Source organism: Somniosus microcephalus, unplaced genomic scaffold, assembly GCF_052327205.1.
Source record: "Somniosus microcephalus isolate GS21.2 unplaced genomic scaffold, FLI_Smic_1.0 unresolved_chr3, whole genome shotgun sequence".
NCBI lineage: Eukaryota > Metazoa > Chordata > Chondrichthyes > Squaliformes > Somniosidae > Somniosus > Somniosus microcephalus.
In genome coordinates, this window is record NW_028225181.1 from 62919008 (window position 1) to 62937521 (window position 18514).

The window sequence follows — 18514 nt, forward strand, 5'->3', positions numbered from 1 at the left end:
ATCCCCTCATCCCCGGGATTAATCGAGTGAACCTTCTTTGTACTGACTCGAGAGCAAGTATGTCCTTTCTTAAGTATGGACACCAAAACTGTATGCAGTGTTCCAGGTGCGGTCTCACCAATACCTTGTACAACTGAAGCAATACCTCCCTATTTTTATATTCTATCCCCCTAGCAATGAAAGCCAACATTCCATTGGCCTTCTTAATCACTTGCTGCACCTGCATACTAACCTTTTGAGTTTCGTGCACCAGGACCCCCAGATCCCTTTGTACTTCAGTACTTTCAAGTTTCTTGCCATTAAGATAATAACTTGCTCTACGATTTTTCCTGCCAAAGTGCATAACCTCACACTTTCCAGTATTGTATTCCATCTGCCAAATCTCTGCCCACTTACTTAGCCTGTCTATGTCCCCTTGCAGGTTTTTTATGTCCTCCTCACTCACTACTTTCCCTCCCATCTTAGTATCATCTGCAAACTTTGATGTGTTACACTTGGTCCCCTCCTCCAAATCGCTAATATAGATTGTAAAGAGTTGGGGACCCAGCACTGACCCCTGTGGAACACCACTGTTTACTGATTGCCAGTCTGAATATGAACCATTTATCCCAACTCTCTGCCTTCTGTTAGATAGCCAATCCTCTATCCATGCCAGAATGTTGCCCCCAATCCCGTGATTTTTTATCTTAAGCAATAATCTTTTGTGTGGCACCTTGTCAAATGCCTTTTGGAAGTCTAAATACACTACGTCCACTGGTTCACCTTTATCCACCCTATATGTTACTTCCTCAAAGAACTCCAGCAAATTTGTCAAACATGACTTCCCCTTCATAAAACCATGCTGACTTTGTCTTATTAAATTATGATTATCCAAATGTCCTGTTACTGCCTCCTTAATAATGGACTCCAAAATTTTACCTACCACAGATGTTAGGCTAACCGGTCTATAGGTTCCAGCCTTCTGTCTACTGCCCTTTTTAAATAAGGGTGTTACATTAGCAGTTTTCCAGTCTGCCAGGACCTTTGCTGAGTCCAGGGAGTTTTGGAAGATTATTACCAATGCATCCACAATCCCTACCGCCACTTCCCTCAAAACCCTGGGATGTAAGCCATCAGGTCCAGGTGATTTATCCGCCTTGAGTCCCATTATTTTACCAAGTACTACTTCCTTAGTGATTTTTATCGTATTTAGCTCCTCCCCCCCTATAGCCCCCTGCTTGTCAAGTGTTGGGATATTCTTGGTGTCCTCTACTGTAAAGACTGATACAAAATATTCATTCAGTGTTTTTGCCATCTCCATATTTCCCACCATTAATTTCCCGGTCTCATCCTCTAAGGGACCAACATTTACTTTAGCCACCCTTTTTCTTTTTATATAACTATAAAAACTCTTACTATCTGTCTTTATATTTTTTGCTAATTTACTTTCATAATGTATCTTCCCTTTCTTAATCAATCTTTTTGTTATTTTTTGCTGTCTTTTAAAGTTTTCCCAATCCTCTATCCTCCCACTAGATTTGGCTACCTTATATGCCCTTGTTTTTAGTCGATTACTATCCTTAATTTCTTTACTTAGCCACGGATGGCTGTCTTTTCTTTTACACCCTTTTTTTCTCAGTGGAATATACTTTTTTTGGAATTTGTAAAATAACTCCTTAAATGTACACCACTGATCATGTATCGTCTTATCCTTTAACCTATTTTCCCAATCCACTTTACTCAATTCCGCTCTCATACCTTCATAGTCTCCTTTATTCAAGCTTAGCACGCTTGTTTGAGATACAGCCTCCTCACCCTCTAACTGAATATGGAATTCAACCATGTTATGGTCACTCATTCCAAGGGGATCCTTTACTAGGACATTTTTAATTAATCCTGTCTCGTTACACAGGACCAGATCTAAGGTTGCTTGCCCCCTGGTTGGTTCAGTTACATACTGTTCAAGAAACCCATCCCTAATACACTCAATGAACTCATCCTCAAGGCAGCCCTGCCCAATTTGATTCGTCCAATTTATATGATAGTTAAAATCCCCCATAATTATAGATGTTCCCTTATTACAAGCCTCAACTATTTCCTGATTGATACTCCGTCCAACCGAGTTGCGACTGTTCAGAGGCCTGTATACTACACCCACTACTGTTTTTTTCCCCTTATTATTCCTTATCTCCACCCAAACTGTTTCATTATCCTGATCCTTTGACCCAATATCATTCCTCTGTATTACAGTGATTCCTTCCTTTATTAACATAGCCACCCCACCTCCCCTTCCTTCCTGCCTGTCCTTCCTGATTGTTAAATAACCTGGTATGTTTAATTCCCAGGCATTGTCACCCTGCAGCCATGTTTCTGTAATGGCCACAAGATCATACCCATATGTAGCTATTTGTGCCTTTAACTCATCTATTTTGTTACGAATGCTACGTGCATTCAGATAGAGAACTTTCAAATATGTTTTGTGACACTTAGTTCCTGCTATTGCCCTTTTTATTACTTTACCTTTTACTCCACACCTTCTACCCCTTCCTGACACGCTCTGGTTTTTAATTTCCCCACTGCTACCTAAGTCTATGGCCTTCTCTGTTGTCCACTTTAGTAGGAAAAATAGAAAAGCAGAGTATTTTTTAATTGGTGAGAGATTGGGAAATGCTGGTGTTCAGAGGGACCTGGGTGTCCTTGTACACGAATCACTCCAAGTTAACATGCAGGTACAATTAGAAAAGCAAATGGTATGTTGGCCTTTATTACAAGAGGATTTGAGTATAAGAGTAAAGACATCTTACTGCAATTATATAGGGCGTTGGTGAGACCACACCTGGAGTACAGTTTTGGTCTCCTTACCTAAGGAAGGATATACTTGCCATAAAGGGAGAGCAACAAAGGTTCAGCAGACTGGTTCCTGGGATGGGGAGATTGTCCTTTGAGGAGAGATTGAGTAGACTAGGCCTATATTCTCTAGAGTTTATTAGATTGAGAGGTGATCTCATTGAAACATACACAAGTCTGACAAGGCTTGACAGGGTAGATGCAGGGAGGATGTTTCCCCTGGCTGGGGAGTCTAGAACCAGGGGTAACAGTCTCAGAATAGGGGGTCGGCCATTTAGGACGGAGGTGAGAAATGTCTTCACTAGAGGGTTGTGAAACTTTGGAATTCTGTACCCCAGAGGGCTAAGGAGACTCAGTCATTGAGTATATTCAAGACAGAGAAATAGATTGTTTAATATTAAGGGCATCAGGGGATAGTTCAGGAAAGTGGAGATGAGGTGGCGGAGCAGGCTCGAAGGGCCAAATGGCCGACTCCTGTTCCTGTTTCTTATGTTCTTATCTGTGCCTACTCCTGCCACGCCCCTCATTGTCAAATCTCACAGTGAGGTTTACCAGAATTTTTACATTTCACAGACCTCTTTGTCGATTGAATGGGTGGCTATTAAAGGAGCCTTTTTTCTTTGGTTCAGATCCATAATTTTATTTTAATCTTTTCAACCACCGAATCCATAGAGTGTCCGCCCCTGGTGTTTCAGCGCGTACACCACGTCCAGGGCAGTGACCGTCCTGTGCTTCGCGTGTTCCGTGTAGGTGACCGAGTCTCTGATGATGTTCTCCAGGGAGACCTTCAGCACACCCCGGGTCTCTTCGTAGATGAGACCGGAGATGCGCTTGACGTTGCCTCGCCGAGCCAGGCGGTGGATGGCGGGCTTGGTGATACCCTGGATGTTGTCACGAAGGACTTTGCTGTGCCGCTTGACTCCGCCTTTCCCCAGCCCCTTACCCCCTTTCCCTCTGCCGGTCATAACTGAAACTTAAGCTATTGCAAAAGAAACAACCCCAGTAATTGAATTGGGAATAAGAGTTTTGGCGCCGCACACTCCTTTTATACAATGCTGGCGGACCTGGTTGGAAACCCATAAATGGGCGGAGTCAGGATGAAAATGAGGACTCCCGGTTCCTTCTCAAGTAGCCGATATTGAACTGCACCCGTGGGGGAGATAAGCAAAATACTGCGAATGCTGTCAAACCTGAAATAAAACAGAAACTGCACGGAATATACGCAGCAGGTTGGGCAGCGCCTGTGGAGAGAGAGAGAGAAATAGAATCGATCTTCCTTGTGCCAGACCTTGTTTTGGACACAGTTTTGTCTCCTTCAGCGGTGCTTTATTAAAGTCCTTCCCAGTTTTTATCTCCCATTACATGTTTCGGTCCTTCCAGCAGACGACTTTTCCATTGTACCACTGTTCCCCCCCACCACCCCCCCTCCGCCTTTGTGGGGTGTTTCCAGTTCGCCCGGGTTTTCACAAGTTAACAGGGGTGGAGGGTGGGGGTGGGGAGATGCCTTCAGTTAGATGCAACCTGGATGAAGGCAGCCTAGACACCTCTTTCACAGAGTGTTGTAATCGCTGATAAGCACAAAGGTTTAATATAATAATGACTGGGAGATGGCTACTCTCCGAGTCCTCCTGACCCTCAGACTTGAGCACCTACCAGCAATCAGTGAAATCCCAATTGTGATCTGAGGTGAAACCTTTGCTTTAGAAAGTAGCTCCAGGGGTTTCAGAATGCAAGGGCCACTGTATGTGCGTTGTCCATCAGCAGCTTTACCAGCACAAAAATTAATCAGAAGAGCAAATGACAGAATAAACAGCCACTTGCCAATATACAGACAAGACTACTAGGAATCATTCCTAATAGAAATGTTACTCCAGCTCCCCATATTTCCAATTGCATGTGATTACTATGGTTTACAATACTAATCAATCTTTGCTAGATAGGAAGGTCTATGGATGCAACATTAATATTTTCTGGTCTATTTCTCAGTCATTGTTTTCCATTGTTTCCCTAAACCTCTCCGTCTCTCGACCTCTCTTTCCTCCTTTAAGACACTCCTAAAAACCTACCTCTTTGACCAAGCTTTTGGTCATCCACCCTAATCTCTCCTTATGTGGCTCGCTGTCAAATTCTGCTTGATAATCGCTCCTGTGAAGCGCCTTGGGACGTTTTACTACATTGTTGTTGTTTTGTGCGCCTCTTAAGTTAATATGCAGCATATTCCTTTCTCTCCTGTGAAATTGGAAGTGGCAGAGAACCAGGAGGCAAAGTAGGCCGACAAGAGCAGGGGTGATTTGTGAGCGGGACCTGGTGCGGGATAGGATACAGGCAGCAGAGTCTTGGATAAGCTGAAGTTTGCCGAGGATGAAGGAAGGGAGGCTGCCCAGGAGAGCTTTGGAATAGCCGTGCCTGGGGGGCGACAAAGGCATGGATGCGACTTTCAGCAGCAAATGGTCTGAGGCAGGGGCGGAGGCAGGCGATGCCACAGGGGTGGAAGTAGGTGATATTCATGATGGAGAGTAAGGGGAGAAACACAGGGGGTAGATTTTCATCTTAGCACTCAGGCGTAAAACGGGTGTTGCGGATCGGCTGCCCTTTAAAGAAACCACCCGATTTTCGTTCCGTTGAATTAATGTAGTGAAAATTGGATGACTTCTATAACAGGAAGTCTCGCCAGATTCAACCCCCAGACTGAGCCTTATGACATTTATGAACTAACAAAGCAGGTTCACTCCTAAGTTAGAAATTTCTTCCAAATCCATGGGAATCTTGAACTTTTTTTTATTGTTTTGAAAGCCTCTTGCATTAATATACAACATTCCTTTTCTTTTAAATTGGAGGTGTGAGGGAGCCAGGAGCCAAAGTAGGTCAGCAAAGGCAGTGGTGATTTGTGAGAGGGACCTGCTTTCAGCTGTGGCTCTGTGGATAGCACCCTTGCCTCTTGAATCAGAAGGTTGTGGGTTCAGAGTCCCCACTCCAGAAACATCAGCACACAATCTAGGCTGACACTCCAGTGCAGTGCTGAGGGAGCGCTGCACTGTCGGAGGTGCAGTCTTTCGGATGAGACGTTAAACGGAGGCCCCGTCTGCTCCCTCAGGTTGATGTAAATAGATCCCAAGGGGGATGATTTCGAACAAGAGCAGGGGAGTTATACCCGGTGTCCTGGCCAATATTTATCCCTCAATCAACATAACAAAAACAGATTATCTGGTCTTTATCACATTGCCCATTTGTGGGAGCTTGCTGTGCGCAAATTGGCTGCTGCATTTCCTACACTGCAACAGTAACTACACTTCAAAAGTATTTCATTAGCTGCAAAGAGCTTTGGGACATCCTGAGGTCATGAAAGGCGCTATATAAATGCAAGTCTTTCTTTAATTAATCACATGTTTTTTTAACTTGTCACAAACAAGGCTTTTCGTTAGGCCTGTTATACCGAACGCTCAACCATTCCATCGAGGGAGATCAAGACTGCCGTGCTTCTTCAGCCTGGGGAGAACTGGACAAACAGGCCAGGTTGCTTTCTTCAGTGCCCAGGGGTAGTGCTTGGCAGGGCAAAAGCTCCAGTGGCAGAAATTGGAACAAAAAGCATATCCTTCCATTGTACTGGTTTGTGACCAAATTTTAACCTGGTCTTATGTAGTCATGAAAATCTACAATGAATCTAAAAATGCAAAATTGGACAATTTCCCCAGTCTCCTTTACGTTCTAAGCTTTGGTGATTTCAGCAAAGATGGCTATAAAACGGAGGATAGGAGTTAATGGAAGTTTCATGGACTGGCAGAAAATGGGAAGTGGTGTCCTACAGGGACCACCGTTGTTCACCTTATAGATATATATATATAAATGATTTAGACTCAGAAATCGGAGATCTAGAGTCGAAATTTGTTGACTGGCACATAGGAACAGGAGGAGGCCATTCAGCCCCTCGAGCCTGTTCCACCATTCAATGAGATCATGGCTGATCTGTATCTCAACCCCCTCTACCAACCTTGTTCCCGTGACCCTTAATAACTTTGCCTAACAAAAATCGATCAATTTGATGCCAAATTGGGGTGAGGTTGGGGGGGGGGGTAGAGCTAATAATGTGGGGAGCTGCACCAAAACACAGGAAGATATAAACAGGCTTGCAGAATGGGCAGATAAATTGCAAATGAAATTCACTATAGCTAAGTGTGAGGTGGTTCATTTTGGTAAGTGGAATAAGGAGGCCACTTATACCTGGGAATACAGATACAGTACGTAAATTGCTAACCGAAGTAACACACCTTGATAAGGTCATAAAGAGTACAAATAAATTACTGAGGTTCATTGCTGGAGAAATTGAATAAAAAAGCAGAGATGCCAATTTATATAGAACCTTGGTTAGACCACCACTGGAGTAATGTGTACTGCTCTTGTATCCATATTACAAAAAGGATACTGAAGCATTGGAAAAACTGCAGGAAAGACTTACAAGAATGTTTCCAGAATCGAGAGCACGGGAACTATCAGCAGACTGGGGTTCTTTTCTCCGGAGAAGTGATGACTACGAAGAGACCCGATCAAGGTCTTTCAAATTAGGAAGGGGTTCTATGGGGTGGATGTGGAGAAATTGTTTCCACTTGTGGGTCCAGAACAAGTGGGCTTAAACATAAGAGAGCCACTAACAGATCAAATAAGGAATTCAGGAGGATTATTTTGACACAGAAAGAGGGGTGAGAATGTGGAACTGGCTGCCACATGGAATGGTTGAAGCAGAGAGCACTGGTGCATTTAAGGTGAGGCTTGATGCATACATGAGGGAGAAGGGACTAAAGAAGGAAAGACTTGCATTTATATAGCACCTTTCATGACCACCAGACATCTCAAAGCGCTTTACAGCCAATGAAGTACTTTTGGAGTGTCGTCACTGTTGTAATATGGCAGCCTACAGCAAGCTGCCACAAACAGCAACGTGATAACGACCAGATAATCTGTTTTTGTTATGATGGCTGAGGGATAAGTATTGGTCCCAGGACACCAGAGAGAACTTCCCCTGCTCTGCTTCGAAATAGTGCCATGGGATCTTTTACATCCACCTAAGAGGGCAGACGGGACCTTGGTTTTAACGTCTTATCTGAAAGACGGCACCTCCGACAGTGCCGCACTCCCTCAGCACTGCACTGCAGTGTCAGCCTAGTTTTTTGTGCTCAAGTCTCTGGAGTGGGACTTGAACCCACAACCTTCTGACTCAGAGGCGAGTGTGCTGCCCACTGAGCCACAGCTGACACTGTAGTGCAGTGCAGAATAGAGGGCTAGGGTGGGAAGGGGCAATTCGAGTGGTAGGAGGTTTGTGTGCAGTATAAACATCGGCATCGAGCTGTTGGGCCAAATGGTCTGTTTCTGTTCTGTAGATTCTATATTGACAATTTAACCAGATCTCAGTCTCCGCCTCTGGTCTTAGTGTGGCCTCAGTTGTCCACCGATATAAAAGTCCTTTTGCATTAATAACAAAACAATTTGTTGCTGGAAAAAGAAACAAAGAAAGACTTGCATTACTACTACTTTGGTCTGGCGGGTAAAGCTTATGATGGGATGTCTAGTTTGGCCGTCCATCCGATGGCCTCCTGAGATGCCGAGCGGAGAAATGAGGTGCCTCCCACAACAGATCTTTAGTGGGCATGTGTGATGTGTTCCATGGTCTGGGACTCATGGCCACAGTCGCACATCGGGTCGTCCCTCATCTTCCACTTGTGGAGCGGCTGGCCGCAGCGTCCATGTCCTGTGCGGATTGGGTTGAGCGCTGTCCGCTGTCTTTGAGCGAGGTCAAAGCCATGGGCCTCTGCTGTTGAGTCAGCGATGAGGTGTCGGTTCTTTATGTTGCATGTATCCCACGAATCTGTCCATCTGGATAGTGGGTCGATACCAGCTGCATCAAAAGTGGCTGCTGTTTCCCAGAATGGCCGGTGCAACTTTCAGCGCCTTCGTGGTGGGTTTATCCAGTCTTTGTGAATGGGAAGGTCAACGTTGCTCATGATTTCTTCCATCTCATGGAGCACGGTGGCATCGTGGTGAATGGCAGGCGGGGCAATGTGGGACTGCACCGGGAGCAAGTTCAGCTGGAGTGGACTTAAGCATCCCTGACACCGCCCTCAGCGCCTTTCACCACCTCAGGATGTCTCAAAGTGCTGTACAGCCAATGAAGTATTTTGAAGTGCAGTCGCTGTTGTAATGTCGGAAACACGATTTTCACATGACTGCATATAGTGATATTTCAAGCACCAGGCAGAATGGAGATGATTTGGAAATACCTGCATCAATCATGCCTGGAGACCACACAGCTGTAAATGACTGGGATTAATTTTAAGCATATCATTTCTATTATGGAACTATCCTCCACTCACGGCATTTCATTGGAGAAATAAACTCTCTATTATCGGAAGACTTTGCTGTAGTTTCGGTCATGAGTTATGTTTCCTGTACTTTGTTAAATAGACTTTGTTTGCTGTATGCTGAGTAATAGGCTGTTTAATTCTGTTGTGACGTGTTTTAAAATATGGTTCAACCTTTTTTTATTATTCATTCATGGGATGTGGGCGTCACTGGTAAGGCCGGCATTTATTGCCCATCCCTAATTGCCCTTGAGCTGTGACGTGATGATAATCCCATTGAATGTCAAGCTGAGGTGGCTAGACTCTCTCTTGTTGGAAATGATCATTGCCTGAAACTTGTGAGTTGCGAATGTTACTAGCCACTTATCAGCCGAAGCCTGAATGCTGTCCAGGTCTTCCTGCATGCGGGCAAGGACTGCTTCATTGCCTGAGGAGTAATTGGTGTAAGACAAGCCCAAATTCAAAGTTTGAAGAGCGCAACCAGATCGGATGCACCTGCCCAGGGAGGGGGAGGGGGGGATTGAAAGTTTGAAGAATGCAGCCAAATTTGATGCACCTGCCCATTGAGGGGAGGTGGGTGTTGGGTTGTAGGTTTGAAGAATGCAGTCCCATTGCATGTCAAGGGGAGGTGGCTAGGCTCTCTCTCTTGTTGGAGCTGGTCATTGTCTGGCACTTGTCAATTATCAGCCCAATCCTGAATGTTGTCCGGGTCTTGCTGCAGGCGGGCAGGGACTGCTTCGTTATCTGAGGAGTAATCGGTGTACTCTTTTGATTGGGTACTTAAACAAAATGCCTGTAAATTAATAAAACTTTAAATAAAACTTAACAAATTAAATTAAAATTTGATTGTCTGGGCTGATAAATCACTCCAGTCCCTGCAGCGCCCACCAGTCGCGGAATGCCTCAAGCGTGCTGGCGGACACTGCGTGCTCCATCTCCAGGGGAGTAATTGGTGTACTCTTTTATTGGGTACTTTAAACAAATTTAACTGTAAATTAAACAAACTTCAAATGAAACTTAAAATCAAATTAAAATTGTGTTGGCCGGGTTGATGATGCACTCCAGTCCCCGCAGCGCCCACTGGTCGCGGAAATACTCAAGCGTGCCGGCGGACACCGCGTGCTCCATCTCCAGGGGGAGTCATCGGTGTAAGGCAAGCCCGAATTCAAAGTTTAGTTCGCATGGTTAATGTCATGGATGCACCCGCCTTGGGAGGTTGAAGGTTTGAAGAATGCAACAAAATGGGATGCAGCCGCCTCGGGAGAGGGAGGGGTTGTAGGTTTGAAGAATGCAACCAAAAGGGATGCACGCACCTCGGGAGAGGGAGGGGTTGAAGGTTTGAAGAATGCAACCAAAAGGGATGCACCCACCTCGGGAGAGGGAGGGGTTGAAGGTTTGAAGAATGCAACAAAATGGGATGCAGCCGCCTAGGGAGAGGGAGGGGTTGAAGGTTTGAAGAATGAAACCAAATCTTTTCACGCTCACACTCACACAGAAAGAGCCGCAGGCGGCGCTCGGCCACGCGCCGGGTCCCGGTGGAGGAGTTGCCTCTGGACCGTCCGCCTTGAGCTTACAAAAGGCGTGACCACCGCCGCCGCTCGGCAGCTGGACTCGGCGCGGTGAGGAGCGCGGAGCAGCCGGAGGAGGGGGGGAGGCGCTGAGCGGAGCAGCTGGACTCGGCGCGGTGAGGAGCGCGGAGCAGCCGGAGGAGGGGGGGAGGCGCTGAGCGGAGCAGCTGGACTCGGCGCGGTGAGGAGCGCGGAGCAGCCGGAGGAGGGGGGAGGCGCTGAGTGAGCGAAAAAATAAAATGGCTTCGGGCGACCAGACCAAAGGCCCGGCCCGAGGCCGCAAGGCCAGGAAGAGGAGGAGCTCAGCCCAAGGCGCGGCCGGCGGGCGGGCCCACGGTGTCGGGCCACATCCTGCAGGCGGTGGCGGCTTCCAGGGAGCGGCGCGGCCTGTCGCTGGCCGCCGTCAAGCAGGCGCTGTCGGCCGCCGGCTACGACATGCCGCGCATCAACTGGCGGGTGAAGCAGGCGGTGCGGAGCCTGGTGACCGAGGCCTCGCTGGTGCGGCCGGTCGTCCAAGAACAAGCCCAGGGGGCGGAGGAGGAAGGAGGCCGGGGCCGGTGATCCTGCTGCTGCCGCCCGCCGGAGAAAGGCCGAGAAGAGGGCGGGTGGGGTCCGCCAGGGGGCGAGGCCCGTCGGGCGACCCGGGAGCCGTCGGGGGCCCCAGGTCCCCTCCAGGGGCAGGAAGCCCGGGAGCTGCCGAGACCAGAAGGCGGCAGCAGCCCCACGGGCGGCGGCCAAGACTGAAAACCCAAAACAGAAATACTACCCGTGTGAACCAAAACAACAGGCTCTTTTCAGAACCACCACACCCTTCAGATGAAAGAGGTTGTTCCAGAATTATACAATAAATATCTTTATTTTTAAATCATTGCTGCGGCCGATAAACCCGAGAATCTTCGAATGATCCTGGCGGTTGTCCTCCAGCTCTCGGGAGCCTTTGCAACCAGCTGCAGCCGTCGTGAAGCATCTTGCAGACCAGAATGAGTTGGAGAAAAAATAGTCACAGAAATGATTGGTAGTCATTGGATTAAGAGTTGGAATTGTGTTGGTGTTTCCGCTCCATACGATCATCCATGTCGCCCTACTTTACCTCATGTTTCCAGCGTATTCTGCAGTGAGTGTCTCACTTCCTGACTCCAAGCCTTTCCACCATCTACAAGGCACAAGTCAGGAGTGTGATGGAATACTCTCCAGTGTGGACCATCGACAAGATGCACTGCAGCAACTCGCCAAGGCTTCTTCGGCAGCACCTCCCAGACCCGCGACCTCTTCCACCTAGGAGGACAAGGGCAGCAGGCGCATGGGAACACCACCACCTCCAAGTTCCCCTCCAAGTCACACATCATCCTGACTTAGAAATATATCGCCGATCCTGCATCGTCACTGGGTCAAAATCCTGGAACGCCCTCCCTAACAGCACTGTGGGAGTACCTTCACCACACGGACTGCAGCGGTTCAAGGAGGCGGCTCACCACCTCCTCCTCAAGGGCGATTAGGGATGGGCAATATAAGCTGGCCTTGCCAGCGATGCCTACATCCCGAGAATCTTTTTAAATACCAAATAAATTGCCTCAGGTTCAGCATTTGTGTACTATGCCATAAGGATTTCAGTAAATAGCTAATATTGCAGTGGCCTTTCTTAAACAGAAGCGATTAAGCGCATATATTTTTTTCTTAGACAATCTCTTTTGTAGTTTCTGGGACCTGTCTAACTTGTATATTATGGGGAGTTCCAGAATTGTTGTGGCTCGAATGAATTTATTTCGCATAAGACATTTACTGTGGACGTGTCACATGAGAGTATGAGATTTTATATATATATATATATATATAGCTTCGGGGTTTTGCTCCAGCAAATTAAGGTTTCCCCATTCCTTGCGTGGCAGCGGCTTCTGGCAAAAAAAACTTGATAGGTGACTGTGATTTGTGCAGAATGAACATGTGGTGTGTCAAGGATCAGCCAATTGGAATAGACAATTTGGCATCCTTCATTAGGATAAAGCAGTGTATATAAAGGAGGGGTTGCGGGCTCCATTTCGATGTTGCTTTGTGTTTTTATTAACCAGTCGAGGTGGAGAAGGAATTGAAGGGCTTGCCATGCCGACTGCTGCTGCTGTTTCCACCAGTTCCACCACAGCCGGTGCCAAGGATGCCGTCTCCAAGAAGGGCTCGAAGAAAACCGCCATGAAAATGACCAGGAGAGGGGACAGGAAGTACAGGAGGAGCAGGAAGCAGAGTTACAGCATCTACATCTACAAGGTGCTGAAGCAGGTCCACCCCGACCCGACACCGGCATCTCCTCCAAGGCCATGAGTGTCATCAACTCGTTCCTCACCGACATCTTCGAGCGCATCGCCTGCGAGGCCTCCCGCCTGATCCATTACACCAAACACCAGACCATCTCCTCCCGGGAGATCCAGACCGCCGTCCGCCTCCTGCTGCCCGGGGAACTGGCCAAGCACGCCGTCTCGGAGGGGACCAAGGCGGTCACCAAATACACCAGCTCCAAGTAGAGTCCCCCTCCCAAAATAAAACCTGCAATTAAATCACCAAACGGCTCTATTAAGAGCCACTTCACAAAGCCTTAAAACGGAGCTATAAAACAAAACCGAGACCCCTGAACAAATACTTCTGTTAGGCTGTATGTTAATGCAATGAATTGCCAAATTAATCATCCGGTTCATCCATCTACATGTGGTGCGTTCTATTTATGAAAGCTGTTTTAATTCGCATTTCTTACTTTTGAGTATAAGTCCCTGAAGAGATTGGGGAATTCACGGGGAAGGGGGCAATCGGTGCTCAATAACTCCGAGAACAAGGATTTCGGTTGAAACCAAGGCTCTTCCCTGCCAGTTGAAGAATTTACTCTTGATATTGAAACCCAGGAGTACAGCGAAGATCAATGTTGCCGGACCGCCAATATTGTGGAAAAAAGCGGGGTAAAATAGGAGGTTGCTCAAGCATTAATGTTCAGTGACGCCACATTTCGGTTTAGGAAGACCTTTGTTTTGTACAGGGAAGGGGAGAACTTGGAGACAAGAAATCATTGAGACCGCGACTTGGAGTAGGAGATAAGACGGACACATTTTCCCAGATCAAGAAATCTGCACAACTCGCATTTACAAACGACATTTAAGGTCGAAACACGTCCCATGACGCTTCACGGGGGAAAGAGATGAAGAGACGCTCAAGTCTTTACAGAGAGTTGAGCTAAAGATACATGAAAAAAACATAAGATTCAGAAGAACTTAATAATAACAATAATCAACTTTATTGTCATTGTTAGTGCACAAGTGCAGTACAACGAAATGTAGGCTTGCGGCTCCCGAGAGTGTACATTTAGATTAAAACATTTAACATTCAACATTCATTTGGTTTGTAATACATAAACATAAACATAATAAAGTGCCTTGGCAGATGTGCAGGCTTTAGAGTTTATTTGTGGAGTTCAGTAGGATGACAGCCCTGGGAAAGAAGCTGTTCCTAAATCTGTTTGTTCGGGTGCGAATGCATCTGTAGCGTCTCCCAGATGGCAGGGGGTGAACAGACTGCGGCTGGGGTGGGTAGGATCTTTGATGATGGTCAGTGACCTCCGTAAAGAGCGAGAGAGAATGTCTCTGGGGATATATAATCACTCTGAGGTGATACACGCTTTGGAAAGAAGGCGACTTTGTTTTGTGTTTTGTTGGCAGGCATTTTTCAGGAGACGAGACCTTTGGCTCTGCAGCGTCTGGTTCGCCTGGTTAAATAGCGCCGGCTGCTGGAAACTCTTCATCCCCCAACACACACTCAGATAGAGAGAGAGAGAGAACAGGTCCCAGCCCCAAGCCATGGCCGACACTCTCCCTGCCAGGAACACCAGGAGGAAGACCAGGACTGCGCCCCCGGCCAGGAGACCCAGCGCCACTGTGTCCCAGCAGATCCTGGAGGTGGTGGCGGCCACCAAGGTGTGCCGGAGGCTCTCGGCTCTCAAGAAGCTGCTCTCGGGCCACGGCTACGACGTGGCCAGAAACAACTGACGGGTCCACCAGGCGGCCCGGAGCCTGGTGACCAAAGGCTCACTGCTGCAGCCCACCGGCACCGGCGCCTCGGGCTCCTTCAGGCTCAGCAAGAGGTGGGGCAACCGGGAGGAGGAGGAGAAACCCAAAAGGGAGCCCGCCGCCGCCGCCAGGGAGAGGAGGAGGAGGATGAAGCAAGGTGCGGTCAGGAAAGCGGCACCCAGGAGCAGAGGCTCGCCCGGGAAGACCAAGAAACAGGGCGCTGCCAGGAAGGGGGTGAGGAAGGCCACCGCCCACAAACCCAAGGGCAGGAAGGCGGCCAGGGCCGAAGGGAAAGGCAAACGCCAGCGTGCAAAGCCGAGAAAGCTGGCCAAACAACCGGAGCAGGAAGCGGACCAAACCCCCGCTCAGGAGGAGACCTCCCTGTCGGAGAAAGAAAGCCAAGTTTGCTCAGAGCAAGAGGACAGCTCCTGAAGGGGAGACCAATCAGAGGATGAATACCTTCAATATCAAACGGCTCTTTTCAGAGCCACAAAAAACATTCACAAAGAGCCGGACCGGAGGGTTGGGTGTGTGAAAAAAGGAACATTGCAATTGGCCCGATGGTATATGACCAAAATCATCCTTATTGAAAAATAGAAAACCAATTATTTCCCCATTACAATACTGGAAATTATCAAAACTTCGATTGAGTTTTAATTCCTGAAGTATACCTTCCAGGAATAATATAATATATGAACCAATATTGGTTTTTAACTCCTATTTTAAAGGTGGTTAAATTGACAGCAGCAGAGCTGTGATAGATTGTAGGGCGGGAGAATCGGAAGACCAGGAGTCCTCAGCCTGGGCACCACTTTCAACAGTCCTCAGCCAGCTCCGCAACGGCAGCTTTTGCCTCAAATTGTTCATTTTGTTATATTTCTCGCTTTGAAAATGAGACTATCTGAAAATTATAAATGGTTGATATCAAATCCTGTCGTGCAGCTGATGATTGTTGCTGCAAGTATTTATTGCAATGGGCATATCGTGAAACTACAAACGTCTTTATGAACTCTTGTGGTTGCGGCGATGCCTTGTAGATAGCATTTAAATTCTGTTAGTTAGTGACACGATTTCGGTAGGTCAGTCGTCTTCGCCACTTGAATGTGTAAGAATCAACGTTGAAACAACAATAATGAGCTATTTTCACTTCCATTGTGTGCTTCCGATACACTTTTAATAGCCGAGCTGAGATTGTCTTTGTCAAGACCACCAATTTACATTTATATAACGTAAAAAATGGATGGTATCGCAGAATACAACCTCCAAAACGCTGGGGAAATTCCTACAAAACGTGGTTACTAAAATTCAGGCACCATAAACCAGGTGGCCCTACTTATAAACAAATGAAATTTTAGAATGTGGTCTCCAACGTACTGGTGAAATGTTTGGGAATTCCCAACATCCCAGGTAATAGGATTTGGTCACCAAGAACCAGTGTGTGATTGTGCGGACCCAGATCGATGAGTAGCCCCACAACCTATCAGCAACATTCAACACAGCGCTTGAGAATGGAAGTTGCAGGTGATCCTTTCAAATGTTTATTTTCAAAAGGACAGCTCCGCGACCATGGCCGAAATTAATAGAACCTATGGGGTAAAGGCCACAAAATAGCACCGACATCTAAATGACATGACCTGCTGCATCAACACATTGAAATGAAAACGCTGCTTTTTTGCCTGCTGGATCTTCTTGGGCACGGCGGCCGCAGATCTAATGTGCATGATCTCTGGCCAAACTTGCGGTAGGCAGCCCTCTGATTATCGCTATTGATAGGATGTGGCCTTCTCAAACATCCGCTCTCCTGTGAATTCAAAAACCCTCGGGTGTTTACAAGTTCTCCCTTGCCACGACTTCAATTTATATAGTGCCTTTCAAATCCTCTGGACATCCCAAAACACCTGACAACCTAAGATTACTCTTCAATGAAGGAACAGCCAGACAATCTGTTTTAGGTGGTGTTGGCTGAGTTGTGAAATGTTGGTGACATAGGAACAGGAGTTGGCCATTCAGCCCTTCCAGTCTGCTCTGCCATTCAATTAGATCATGGCTGATCTGTACCTCAACTCCATGTACCCACCTTAGCTCCGTATCCCTTGATATCCTTACAAAGGTGGTTGGGACACGGAGACACCTTTTTCTTCTTCAATTACTGCTACGGGACTTATATCCACCCGAACTGAAGATTTCACTTGAATGACTGTGTAAGGGTAAACCGGGAGAGCTTCTTCTCCCCTCTGGTATAAAGGGTCGACGTCCGCCTTATTCCCTATCAATCACTGAGTCCTGCGAGGCCTCCCGCCTGATCCATTACACCAAACGCCATGCCTGGAGGAGTCGGTGTTCCACGTATATATGGAGTGTGAGAGGTTGCAGCCCCTCTTTCATTACCTGAAGGGGCTGCTCCTCCATTTTTGGTTGCACTTCAGTCCCACGCTCTTGATCTACGGTCACCCGGTGCGGAGGGGAGCGGGCAGGTTGGAGGACCTCCTTGTGGGCCTGCTCCTGGGCCTGGCTAAAAAAGCCATCAATTGGTCCAGGCAGCGGCGGTCGAGGGGGTCGTCCAGCCAGATTGCCTGCCTCTCTTCCGCGGCCATGTTCGTGCCCGGGTGGCCCTGGAGATGGAGCACGCGGTGTCCGCCGGCACGCTTGAGTACTTCCGCGACCAGTGGGCGCCGCGGGGACTGGAGTGCATCATCAACCCGGACCACCAAATTTTAATTTGATTTGTTTAAGTTTTATTTGAACTTTTGTTAATTTACAGTCAATTTGTTTAAGCACCAACCAAAAGAGTGCACCAAACGCCAGACCATCTCCTCCCGGCCGGGAGATCCAGACCGCCGTCCGCCTCCTGCTGCCCGGGGAACTGGCCAAGCACGCCGGACCATCTCCTCCCGGCCGGGAGATCCAGACCGCCATCCACCTCCTGCTGCCCGGGGAACTGGCCAAGCACGCCGGACCATCTCCTCCCGGCCGGGAGATCCAGACCACCGTCCACCTCCTGCTGCCCGGGGAACTGGCCAAGCACGCCGGACCATCTCCTCCCGGCCGGGAGATCCAGACCGCCGTCCGCCTCCTGCTGCTCGGGGAACTGGCCAAGCACGCCGGACCATCTCCTCCCGGCCGGGAGATCCAGACCGCCGTCTGCCTCCTGCTGCCCGGGTAACTGGCCAAGCACGCCGGATCATCTCCTCCCGGCAGGGAGATCCAGACCGCCGTCCGCCTCCTGCTGCCCGGGGAACTGGCCAAGCACGCCGCACCATCTCCTCCGGGCCGGGAGATCCAGACCGCCGTCCGCCTCCTGCTGCTCGGGGAACTGGCCAAGCACGCCGGACCATCTCCTCCCGGCCGGGAGATCCAGACCGCCGTCTGCCTCCTGCTGCCCGGGTAACTGGCCAAGCACGCCGGATCATCTCCTCCCGGCAGGGAGATCCAGACCGCCGTCCGCCTCCTGCTGCCCGGGGAACTGGCCAAGAATGCCGGACCATCTCCTCCGGGCCGGGAGATCCAGACCGCCGTCCGCCTCCTGCTGCCCAGGGAACGGGCCAAGCACGCCGGACCATCTCCTCCCGGCCGGGAGATCCAGACCGCCGTCTGCCTCCTGCTGCTCGGGGAACTGGCCAAGCACGCCGGACCACCTCCTCCCGGCCGGGAGATCCAGACCGCCGTCTGCCTCCTGCCCGGGGAACTGGCCAAGCACGCCGCACCATCTCCTCCCGGCCGGGAGATCCAG

The 18514-nt window shown here is 48.7% G+C and overlaps 1 protein-coding gene and 1 pseudogene across 1 annotated transcript; one reads left to right on the top strand and one right to left on the bottom strand.

Moving 5' to 3' along the window:
* Positions 1–3475: 3475 nt before the first annotated feature.
* Positions 3476–3791, bottom strand: LOC147091623 (histone H4-like). The gene has a single exon (XM_085976564.1). The coding sequence runs from the start codon at positions 3789–3791 to the stop codon at positions 3480–3482; it is 312 nt and encodes a 103-aa protein (XP_085832690.1). The 3' UTR covers positions 3476–3479.
* Positions 3792–12773: 8982 nt separating this feature from the next.
* LOC147091624 (histone H2B type 1-A-like) lies at positions 12774–13509 on the top strand (annotated as a pseudogene).
* Positions 13510–18514: the final 5005 nt, after the last annotated feature.

Coding starts and splice junctions, on each gene's coding strand:
- LOC147091623 (XM_085976564.1), bottom strand. CDS start 3,791: ATGACCGGCAGAGGGAAAGGGGGTAAGGGGCTGGGGAAAGGCGGAGTC.